Genomic DNA, 12,896 nt, shown 5'->3' on the forward strand with positions numbered 1-12,896 from the left:
TACAAATAGGCACACACTTTGCACACCAAAACTACTTTGCAAGCATAGCTGAAGATGACAAAGAAGGTGGGGGATTCCAGGCGGAAGTTGGAATTATTTGGGGTATAGCATGTGTGTATCCAAATACTGGTAACAGACACATCTTATGGAATGCAGGAGTTTTAATTGGTTTTAGTCACTAAATTTACACCTATATGGTACTACTGCACTTTAGTACAATTGAAAAAATTAGATTAATTATTCACTTTGGAAAATTGAACTGTGCTGCATCTTTTTTTTGTAATCACTTTTCCAATTCCTTTTCCTCAAAGGAATTTTAGTAATGGCCATATGCATGGGTAACGTTCACCATGTACCCATATTAAGCAAGGTTCTACTCTTTTTTCGTACCCACCAGCGAAGGAACAATCATTTATAGAAAATAGGGTAGAACAGTTTATCAACTACTCAGATTGTCAAAGGTTAAACCACAGTATGGCGGTGCCCTCTAAGTTAGGTATTTGTACCTTTTAGAAACTAAGCTGCATGAAAAATGTAAAATCCTTATCAATCCTTATCAAAAATACATGTCTGATCGCCACATGAAAAAGTGAATTGGAATATCTGAAGAAATAAATTAAGGAAATCCCAATTTCAGATCTGTGAAAATCCTCACTGTCCAAACCTACGAAAATGGCCCAAGTGCCAAAGACAACGTAAACTACTGCAGAATGCAGACGGTGAAAAAAATAAAAAACATTTCAAAGAAAGTTTAGAAGAATTAACGGGAGCATGGTGACATGTCAAACCCTCGAGATAGTAGGGACTTTTATCGCAGTAAGCATAATGAGTACTTCTTTCAATTTGATCTAGAATTCAGTAGGGAGCAAATGGTGAGCTTTCATGGCTGGCTTAATATTGATCCCTGTCTCTATGGATGAATTAGGTTTAAAAGTATATATTTATAAAACATTAGGAAACCTTTTTTCAAGTATCTATTTTTAATCTGGATAAAGAATCTCGAGTCTGTAGCTACTTTTTTTTCAGCTATCACACAAGAATAGAGTAAGCTTTAGGATAAATGGATGTCTCGCTACAGACAGCTCTCACAAGATACACTACACAACAGCATAAGAAATTATAGAAAAAGGGGATCTTTTTTCTATATCTGCAGCCATTTGCTTGTCTAGGTGAGCCCCTTCAGGCATTGGCTCAGTAGGTTGTCCATCACTCTGTGGATCAACCCATGCCCTTTTGAGGATGTTCACATACTCTTTGCTATACCTTTACATTGGAAAGGAAGCCACAGTAATAGAACCTCTCCGGCACAATGTGACCTGTATAAGGAGGCTTGTCTCTCCGTTCAATCCTGTTCAACGCTTACATGATTCACTACACCAGCATTCTCTGCGCACACAGCATTAATGTCCATTCCTACATCGATGGCACTGAACTCATACTCTCTTTCTCGGAAAAGACTCCCAAATCTCGGAACAAGTTCGCCGCCTACATTAATGGAATCACCAACAGGAGGAAAACTAACTGTCGCAAACTCAACACCCACAGGACTGAAGTCGTGATCTTCAGAAAACCACCTCGTCTGGGTACTCTTGGTGGCCGGTCGAACTTGGACATGTATAGCCAACCAAGCACCCATACCAAGACCCTCTGGATCATCAACAGCAGCAAATGGCGCATGACCACGCAAATCAATGCTGTCACAGCCTCCCGCTTCCACACCTTGAAGTGGTTGCGGAAAATCTTCAAATGGCTCCCAAGCAACACCAGCAAAACCGTCACACATGCCTTTGCGACCAGCAAGCTGGACTATGGGAACTCCCTTCATACCAGAATCAACAAACAACTCATTTGAAGACTAAAAGCCATCCAGAACTCAACAGCCAGATTCACCCTCAACCTCCCACACACATCAAGCTGCACCTCAAGGAGCTCCAATGGCTCCCTATACACAAGAGTGCACAGGCTCACCCTCACCTTCAAAGAACTAAGTAGCATTAGCCCTGCCGAACTTAATAGCCATATCTCCTTTCATAAACCTTCCAGACTCATCCGCTAAGCCAGACTGCTTCTCACACAGCTCACACATACACAGAATTAGATCTGAAGGTTGGGCCTTCTACTACATCCCTTCTGCATCACATCAGAGCTTCCTCCTCTCTTCTCGAGTTCCTCAAGAAACTAAAGACCTGGGTGCTCGGGGCGTGGCTAGACTCACACCTGCGCAGCTCCAGAATATCCGCCGGGTGTAAGTGCGCTCTACAAATGCACATAACATAAAAAGGAGGGCAGGTAGGTCCTCTGCTGCTTCCACTGCCTTGTGACATCCTCTGCTTTGACATAATTGCAATAAAATTATATATTTTTTTTAAAAAGACAGCTAATGGCCAGGAGCACTGGGAACCGCTAAGTACTTCATCTGCAGCAGCAGAATTACTGTAATAAGGGTTTAAAGTAATTTTGAAAGAGGGCATCTTAGAGTGGGCATAATGCATATGAATTAAATTACATATAATCAATAGTAAAACACTTTGATACTGGAAAAAAGACTTTAATTTCATATGTAAAGTCGCACAGTGAAATTAAGGAGAGGGGGAGAAAGTTGGGGGTGTGGGGACTATCATCCTTAGAAGTCACTTAGGAGGGACACCATTAAGGGCCAAACAGTGACACAAACTAAAGTGTACTCGAGGAAGCACACACAAATCATTTACAGATGCCCAAAGCCAATTTAAATATGGCCATTAGAGTCTAAGCTTCCTGGAATTAATTAATCAAATATCCTCAATGATATGCTTTTGCAGGAACAGCAGACACAGAATGGGGCTAGAGTGATTTTCTTTTGCTTAAACTACAGGACAAGTTCAGGGCATCTTCGCTCTCATGTCACAAAAATAATCATGGAACTGATGTAACGTCTGCAAAAATTAGAATTTTAAATATAGCTATGTCAAAAAGATTTAACACAATGGTGCCACTGTTTTAGAATATGGAAAACGTAGTCTCTAAGGCGTAGAATAAAACAGAGATGGGTCCCACCAGAGGCAGTGGCCAGGTACAAAGTGGTGCAGCACCACACAACCACTTCAATCTAAAAACACATGAACATCATTGAAGCACATTACCAGCTCATTTACTACTACCACTACTACTACCTGAATTACCAATCTCTGTACCAAACTCTAAGACCCCTGCTCAGTGACCACAATAAGAGTAAAACAAGAGACCTTATGACTTTAAGGAGACGAGTAAAAATCAGTCTGCATTCTAACCTCATTCATTGTGTATTCTGAGCCTTGGTTTTAGCTCTTTACAAATATAGAAAAAAAGATAAGACTCAACTGATTCTTCGGTCCTACTCTAAGTCACTGATGTATAAAAGTTTACCAATTTAAAGTAGCTAAGGAGATGTGTTGTCATTTTGGTATTCTCATTTATTTGGTTCCGTAATGCAGCAGCATGCTTTTATAATCACTTGAAACTTGAGATAATACCACCTGTCGGTTTAGTTGTATGTTTTTTACTCACCTAAACCTTTCTGTCCAGGATTTTTAGCAAAATTAAATGTAAACTGATAAAAGTCTTTGAACTTTAGTGCATCCTTAAGTTCTTGTTCTAATCTTGGCAATACCGCCTTCAGCTTTTCCGTGCTGTCGCACCTGTTGAACAAGAGAATGCACAATGGTGACATTTTTGTGACAGACATTACCCCATCGATTACTTGGAGCAAACAAATCTTTTAAAATAGCAAATTTGTGAGAGGTAGCAATCATTTTTCAACTGACGTATTTTCTTTGAAATAGATTAAATGCTCTGCGGTGCATTTGTTTCACCACCCAGCAAACCTGAGAATTGAGCCCTCGGGTTAAGCCATGATACCACGTCAACCACATGCCAGACACACCTACAACCCACTAGGAAGACAAACGCAACGCCATTAAAGCATTGTTCGCTGTCAAGGTCAACAAGACAGCCCAAAGCAAATCACCAGACAAAATAACAAAATAGCCCAGCTTCAAGAATCTCTCAAATGCAGCAATCGCTGCTCTCAAGGTAACTGCTAACCAAGATTTCTTCCCCTCGATCCTCCCGAAATGCCTCACTGGATAACTACTGAAACTATTTCTCTACACTGTAAACGATTCACTCACAGGAGTGGTCATGGCATTCACAAAACATGGGAGATTCCCACTGCTTAGACTTGCCAACTTTCAGCCAGACAACTTAGCATCCCAGCAATCTTTCTCTCACCTAACCTTCAACTGCAATACAATACAACAATCACTGAAAAAGTCAATAGGTTTAGCTACTGCACAGAGTATAGATAACAGACGCTCACGAACAGTCACCCAGAGCAATAGGCGACATGACACAAAGGCCAACTCAAAAATAGGCACCCAATGCACACAAACAACATTTACAGGTACTTTTAAAACGTAACCAAAGGGCATACAAACACCCTTTTCACACATCAACAGATACACTGGCACCCAGACAAAGAAGACATAGCAACTCCTACTCGGATAGGCAGCCACACACGAAGTTATGGACAAAGGACATAGAAGCACACGCAGCTCATAGAACAGGCCAACACGCAGAGAGCTGGATAGATAGATGGATGCCAGACAAAGTTAAAACAAGCATTTCCAAAGCAATAGGTCACGCATTTGTTAAAAGTTAGAACTGTTGGCATTGAAAATAATAATGTTTTTTACTTTTGTTATTTTATTTGCAGTGGATTTATTATATTTGCATAGCACTATTGCCAATGGTATGAAAAAAGCAAAAGTAAAAAACATTGTCATTTTCAAAGCAAACAGCTCCAACTTTAACACATGCAAGATCTATTGCATTGGAAATGCAATCGGTCTTGCATTTGTTGGAGTTATTGGCATTATAGCTGCCAATATTTTTTACCTAGCCATGTTGCAGGGTGCAGTACCATATGATGGTAAAAGAGGTCAGATGGGACCTTATTTGGCCACATTTAGTACAGCACCCTGCAAAGTTGGAGTTATTGGCATTATAAATGCCAACTTTTTTACCTAGCCATGTAGCAGGGTTCAGTACCATATGTGGCCAGAAGAGGTCCCATGGGAACTCTTTTGGCCACATATAATACTGCACCCTGCAGAAGACATGCTATATCCACCCAACCACTAATGCATTGCACGCAAGACAGAACTAAGAGGACATATATACAATTAGTTGCTTTGAAATGTGACAAAATAATTATTATATTAAATCCTGATTAGGTTGGAGCTGATGAAGGGAAATTTTTAGAAGGTTGCCAGCCTTGCTTAGGACGAAGCATGTGTCCACCCTGAAGTCCTTTAAGAAAATAGTGCTCTGAGGCTGTAATTAAAACCTAGGGAGTAACAACACATATAACAAGGGGGTGTTCTCATTGGAGTTTATAAGAGGAGACAAGGCTGTACTAAAAAGGGACTACGAAGCCTATTGAACAAATGAAAAGCCACCATTTACAGAGGACAGGGGCATGAGCCAATTAAAAAGATGGGTGGAAAGTGGGCGGAGCTTCATACCCATATCCTGAATACTGCATGTCTTGAAGAGACAGCGCTAGCGCTGTCTAGGCGAGACCTAAAAATAAACAATGGCGTGTCAACGCTTATTCAGCTCTTGATCTCTCCTAGCAGCAATCACTTTCAGTACAGTCCACTTAAAATACCCATTTCATTATGTTTCCTGCATAAAAGGTTCCATGGCAAGAAGACAAGAATCAATAACAGCAGAAATACACCCTAAAATACAATGTAAACACCTTAACAAAAAAAAGAAAGGTTTTTCGAGCATATTCAGGCCATTTTCGAAATCTCTCAAACTGAGATAGGTGACTTTTCTGAAGCTTAGTAGCCAGATATCAGCAGGCACACCTTTCAGAGCATTCTGTCTTGATATGTGGGACACAGTAGGCACAGATTTCCAAAGCACAATGATAGGTGTGGGTCCACCATGTTAAATTCAGTGTAGAGATCCAAAATGATCAGTCCTGCTGCAGCCCCACTAAATCAAGAATGTCAACAATGACACAACCCAGAGAGAGGTTTTCTGTTTCATGTCGCAATCGTTTGGTAGTTAGTTACGGATGCCACTAGGGCCAAAGACAGGCTTTCAGGAGTGGACAAACCAACCCTTCCTAAAAACGAATCTGGTACCACCTCAGATAATAGGCTAGAATTACATAGCCGTGCCGCATAGCTCGTAATACAAACCCCACTGACAAAAGAACTACTACAGGGCAGGGATCCACTGGGGAGAAAATTCGGCTGCTCGAAATGGAGGCTAGAACAACATAATCTGAGCTAAAATTAAGATAAGCAGGAAGGCTCCGATAATTTTTCTGGGAATGGATAAGTGCACGATCCGTTAGAAGAGAACATGTCCCTAAAGTTTTATGGATTTTGAACTTTTAAGAGAAACAGGAAACTAGTTGCCTGTGAAATCTATGTGAGAAGAGACACAGTTTGCTAAATGTCTACATGATATAACACAGACAGAGGAGTTATCAGACTGATTGAGTTTTTCAACAGAGACTCTTAGGTTTTGCCTATTTGGGACCTTTCCAACAACTATTTAATTGGACTGATTTTACGAATTATTTTCGCACATTTGGTTTAAGTTTTTCTCCAGGCCCACTCAGCTAGTCTAGTTTCAAATATAATCTCTCTTAAGGAATACATATGCCAGATAATTTGGGGTCGGGAACTTCCAGAGGAGGTTTTTGTTTTGTTAGTATTCCATTATTTAAGGTGTCACAAATGACTTCATTCAGCATCTCTAGCATACCATCAGAGTTGCTTGGACAGCCTTCAATCAGGCATTCTTAAAATTCCTTTATGGTACATCCAAGACCAACTTACTCTACAGGTTAAGGGGGGGGTGGGTGGGTGGTGGTGGGGGGGGGAGGGGACGGAGTGTTGGTCCTAAACTGAAAAAGAAGGCGATCAGTCCACCAAAGGTGAGGAGGGACTTGTTCCCAAAATATCTGCAGGTGAACTCACTGGAAGGAGCAAAAATTTCCAGGCTGAAAATCGAGAAATTAGAAAAAGCAAACAAAAGTCACACAGACAAAGCCTTCCTAAACTAGATCTGTGCCCGATCCGTCCAGCATTACAGAAAAGAGTTCTCTTCATGGAATGCCTCATCCATCATCAAGGAAGTTCTCAGCACTCACCAACTACTACAGTCCAAAACAGAAAAACCTTAACCCTTCTACTTTTACCGCTTTATTAGGAGGATCTCAGTACATTTCTCTCCGGACTCAAACCAAGGAACTGTGTTGCTTCAGAGCTATGACAGTGAATCATGAACACCAGCACATACATGCACACACACACATTTAAAAAACTAAATAACTTAACACCAGCTCACTACAAAACTGAGTCACACAACAGTTCAATTAAAAAGGAACAAATGTCAACTAAGATCATCTCAATAGCAGGGCTCCTGAATCTGCAAATTCATGACTGATGAAGTCAAAGCACACTCAGTAAAAGGATGCTGAAGCATATATGTGATGTACATACGCACACTGGTAGTATCCTGCACGTCTGAACAACAACAGATGTTATTAATCATAATGACCACATTCCATGCCATTTTTTTTTTATGGATCTTAACCTCTAACAGGATGAGATCACTTTTTTTTTTTTTTTTTTAAACAAACCCTTTAATTAAGGTGGTGTTTTCTACTGTGAGTTCAGACGGTTCAAGAGAGAACATATGCCTGTTAAGTAATTTTATCTTGCGAACAGCACTTTTTCAACAGTAGGAATGTCTGCAGTATATCAATAGTTACTGGACATATTTGGTACAATAGCCAGTGACCAAAGGAAACCACTACTCACTGAGAAGAAAACTCTGGATTTTCACGCTTACACTCCTTCATGTTACAGCAGCAGTATTAAGCCAGTATAGGAGACTGACCTCCAGAGGCCGCATTATACTTGCGGCGCGTATTCCTTAATTGCGCTGGGGGCACCTTTTAAAAGGTGCGCCCAGCACAATAAAGGAAAATGCGCTTTATTATGATGAATGTGCTGCCCCAGAGCAGCCATGAACTCGCACTGCCCTGGGGGCAGCGTATTCATGTGAAAAACAGAGTGAGTGCTTAGAAGCCATTCTGTGTTTTCGCAGTGCAGGCGGCAAACCGGCTGGACTTTCAAAGAGGGTATCTAAGGGTCCATGAGACCCCCTTCTCACCCTCTACAGGGCTGCTTTCAGGGGAGCACTGATAGTGCGCCACCTTTTAGGTGGTACACTGTCAGTGTGCCTCCGGAGAGTGTCTTTGCCTCTGCGTTTGCATCTGTAATAGGGCATGGAGGCAGAGGCAAAGGGATTCCCTCTTTTGCATAGGACATGCCCACATGCAAATGAGGAAACTCCCCCTGAAGATAAAGCTTGCGCTTTATGTGTGCCTGGGCTATCGGTGTTACAGAAGGGGCCGCACAAGCGTCTGCGGCCCCTTCTGTATTACCAAAGTGCCCCGGAGTGAGCAAAGCGGCCGCAAACACCTGTTGTGTCCCCATGGGTACTTTGAGTAATACGGCCCCAGATCTACATGGTGATGTCAATCGCTCATGCATCCACCCTATTTTTACCCCTCTAGGAGTCTCATTCTGTGTACCTCTACAAATGATTCTTTTGTAACTTCAGATCCGAGGTGCAACTTTACCAGAGTTGTGGTGGGTTGCTGTGAATGGAAAGAACTCAATGACTAAAGCAGAGAAGATATTTCATTGATGAATATATTGTTTTACCTTACATTCACCTTTCTAAAGCTTATTAACATTTCTCAGGAGGAACCAGGCAAACAGTAGGAAGCCACTTGTCTGAATTCAAAAAAGCGTCTTTTTATTGGCTATCCTAAATGAACAAGAGGTCTGAATCTGGAATTTATGCAATAAGCCGGGATTTCAAAATACATGCGGCATATAAAAATCGATGTGCAGCTGATACTGTATACCTATGACTCTCTGAGAAGAGATATATGAGATTAAGTACCCTCTGCTATAAGGATATTGACTGAAGTGTTCCATGACCATAGAGAGGAAAGAGGCAGAAGGCAAAGTTCCTTTATTAAGTCATGGAATTCCGAGATTACTTTAAATATCCTTCTTATAAACAAGCAGAGGGTACTTTATTCATTACACTATAAGGCCATACCATCACCCTTTCCAAAACCTGCTTAAACCCAAGGTGCCTTGATCCTGATGTTCAATGCAGACAAAAAGAATAAAAGCAGAACCCGTACTGTGAAATGAAACACGCCAAAAAGCAGTTAGTCGTTTTTGCAAATAATGTATTAGAATCTGTTGTTGTACAACAGGTTAAAGAAAGAAAGAATAAAAGATAACATCCAGAATGCAATAGAAGCTCTGTAGGTTTGTGTGCCTGGACAGGCTGGAAGGAGTCCCCAACGCCCAGACTGCTTGCATATCTTCTGGGTTGGAAACCTCTAACAAATGTAAGCCTTGACTGACGAGAAAGAGTAGAGTTTACTCGGCCAACTACAGTCCGACTTCTTTTTTGCAGTTTTATATAACGCAATCTCGCACCATAGGTATTGGAATGCTTTACATGAGCACCAGTTACATTACAGGGCACCTTAATTGTTTGTAGTCATGGGGAGATTAAGTGATTTCCCCCAAAGCACAAGATGTTGAGCCGACGCGAGACTAGAACCTGGTTCCCCCATCTCCAAAGTTGGCCGCTCTGGCCATTATGCCACATCCTTTCCCCAGAGAAAATGATCTATGGATTGAAGTAGAAATCCTAGATTTGCTTTAAAATGAAGGAAGGGAGTGTGTGGAGTGCAACACTTTCATAAAAATATATCACACTACTCAGAAGCAAGCCTGGTGCTGACTGCTGTTGTTGGCTATTGTGAGACTATCTTACAGCTTGTCTTCAAGTTAATAAACTTCACTATGAAGGCATAATTTACTGCACACTTTGGTGTCTATTATGGCTAACACCGGTCTGAGAATGCTCCTGCACTTCAGTACAGCTTCAACAAATTACCAGATGGGGAAATTGTATCAAGGAGCTTTCCAAACCAGTTACCAGGAAAGCTTTCACTGTAAATCCCTCACGGTCACCATTCCACAATTGAATCTTCTGGCCTTTTCTACTGTATCCCGAGGTGGAAAGGTGATTCGGGAAAGGACCATAAATTGAACATTCATTGGAAGATAAATGTGCTGTGCTTCCTTTCATGTGGAAAAGTCTGCCTGCCTCCACTTTCTCCACCCCCGCAGGTTAAGCAGCAAGAAGAGATGTAAACTGTTCAAGTCTTCACTTCAAAATCTCCAAGGCCAACTGTTACAGTGCTTGGTAGGCAATGATGTGATCGAGAGATTCAGATTCCTCAACGGAATAAAGTAGTAAAGAGGAAAGCATTGTTCACCTAAATACATTTCCTAAAAGGCATGATCGCAGTATGGAAATAATCCAAGGGAAGCTCTTGAATAGCAGAAATATATTTTTCTATGGCGACTTAGTGACTGCTTCATGTAGACTCCCAGCAAGGATTATGGTGGCAAAAACAAGATAAACAATGAAAAGGGAAAGGCTAGATATCAACAAAGAATATTACTCCGAAGACAAGACATTTTTGACACATTTCAAATAGGACTGAGAAGGGCAGATAGTCATCCAAGTATCATCAGGTAGTGCATGAAGAGTAGGTAACAGGAGTGGGCATCTCCTGGACCCATTATGGCCATCAAAACTTAACCCATCAAAACATGCCCTCAGGTTTTCAGTCTGGGAACCAGCAAATCATGCATTAAGGGCTAGGAGAAGCCTCATGTGAAGCCTCAATAGGAATCAATTTTGATACCAATGTTTTTTCTTTGACAGTGCATAATACAAGAATACCCCTTGCTGACAATTTGTGGAGGATAGATATTTTAGAAGACACAGTATTAAACACGCTGGTGTATATAGGCACAGCAAAAGAGATGTATGTGAGAGGCTTCTGTGTGAGAGAGCAAGCTCTATAGGAAACTTAGAGGGGAAGATGAGAGAAATCTTTTAAAGAAATAAGGCAAGACTTTATTTCTGGCGCTATTCATACTAAAGTAATACTGTAACCCTGGTAAAGAGATCTGAAGGGAGCTTTATTCTTGAAAGAATGTGCCTTCTACTGCAACCGCAGCAAGAAACCTTGAGAAAACTTGTGGGACAGAAGTCAGTCCAAAAGGAAGTACTTTCAACTGCAAAAGTTAATTGCGGACTATAAACCTCAGATAAGGAATGTGATAGGGAATTATTGGAATATGAAAATAAGGGTACTGTAAATTCAGAGACACCAGGCAGTCATGAGGCTGTAGGGCAACAAAAATGTTTAAGAGGATCATGATCTTGTATTTATCTTTTCTTAGAAATGTGTTCAATCACCAAAGCTTTAAGATAGGCCTAATACCTCTGCCTTTTTGGGGGAATCAGAAACTATCTGGAGTAACATCGTTGATTTCTCTAGTCCAAAGAAACTATGTTCACAACACCCTTGGCTAATAAGGAGACAATTTGCTTCATCAAGAGGTGTGAGAGGGTGGGACAAGCGGAGGATTGGAAATGAAGGAGGAGTACCTGCAGAAGAGCAGGACTATCCCAATTTGATTATCTGAACCCATAGATCTGGTGTTCTTCCCTGCTTTCAAGTAAGGAATTAAGTGAGTCTGGCCCCAGTAGGTGTCTTGAGATGGAGGACACGAGTCAAACCTAATTCACTATAGAAGAGGCCGAAAATGCCAACACCGACATGCCTCATTTTCAAGTGAATTATGTTCCTTTTCACTGGAAATGCATGAGCCATCAATATTCATGTCCAAATTTGGGGAATTTTAGAAGCTTTTCATACAGTTGATTACACTTTGCTCTTCATGAGTGAATTCTCGAAACTGCAGAACAATGAGATATCTCCTTTGCTTCTGACTAATGACTCATAAGGGATTCTTCAAAAGGCACTAAACCCTCAGTGGCCCATTTTCTTGTTAAACTTTCCAGAAAGAGAGATGTTTTTGCCATAGCAACCTGAACCCCCATCGAAGGCGTCTCTGCCGCTTTGTGGATCACAACAGAAAACTGCAAGTGATCTGCTGTAGGGAGATCTTCCGGTGACTACAAATCATCAAGAGAGGTATCCAAACAACTAAGACCCTGTAGATCCACAATCAGTTGCGTTTTAGTATCCAGTGGAACAACAACGTAATCTCCTTTGCGGTAATCATCCTCCATAGGGAATATACCTTGACACATTTGAATAGGATATGAATAAGATCTGCTGCAACTGCCGCCTTAAAAAAACAAAGATGAACTGTCTGTGCTTTGAGCAAAGATTGCTAATATGGCCTCCATGAAGTATGAACATCAGAAATCCTTTTAGGGAACGAAACAGGCTTCAGCACTGGAGTCTGCTTTGAAGAGGATATCCTGAAGAGGAATAAGACATTTCATTAGATCTTCAGCACCGAGCACAATGCTCAAAAGGAAAAAGTCTATAATCTCTTGTCCACCTTGTGATGGTGTTAAGGCAATTTGGTACAAGATCAGGAGTGGGCTCCAGATGGTTGTCTAAAGGGAGACCACAAGCAATTTGATTAGCCATCACTCATTTTTCCTTCCTGTCCCTGGCTGCTTTGGGATTCATGGAAAGGGAAACATCACCAAATTTCCTTTGTGCCGAGGACCCAGACACCATAATATTCACAATGTGGTTCCAATACCAATATTGGTTGCAGAGAAGTAGAGCATTCTCAATCAATCAATTAGGATTTGTAAAGCGTGGCTGCTTCACCAGTGCAGATGTCGAGGCGCTGTGAGATTATGCTGCAGCATTACGGTGCTTGTATCGGGGAGATATCCCAGAA

The 12,896-nt window shown here is 41.3% G+C and overlaps 1 protein-coding gene across 17 annotated transcripts in view; it reads right to left on the minus strand.

Annotated features, from left to right (window-relative positions):
• Positions 1–12,896, minus strand: part of DCUN1D2 (defective in cullin neddylation 1 domain containing 2) — a 205,591-nt gene that overhangs the window by 65,257 nt on the left and 127,438 nt on the right. For all 17 annotated transcript variants that reach the window (XM_085622708.1, XM_085622711.1, XM_085622713.1 and 14 more), the window contains one exon: positions 3,526–3,656. In XM_085622708.1, coding sequence (XP_085478834.1) covers positions 3,526–3,656 — 131 coding nt within the window. The remainder of the gene's footprint in view (positions 1–3,525; positions 3,657–12,896) is intronic.

This window comes from Triturus cristatus, chromosome 8 (assembly GCF_964204655.1).
Source record: "Triturus cristatus chromosome 8, aTriCri1.1, whole genome shotgun sequence".
Taxonomy (NCBI): domain Eukaryota; kingdom Metazoa; phylum Chordata; class Amphibia; order Caudata; family Salamandridae; genus Triturus; species Triturus cristatus.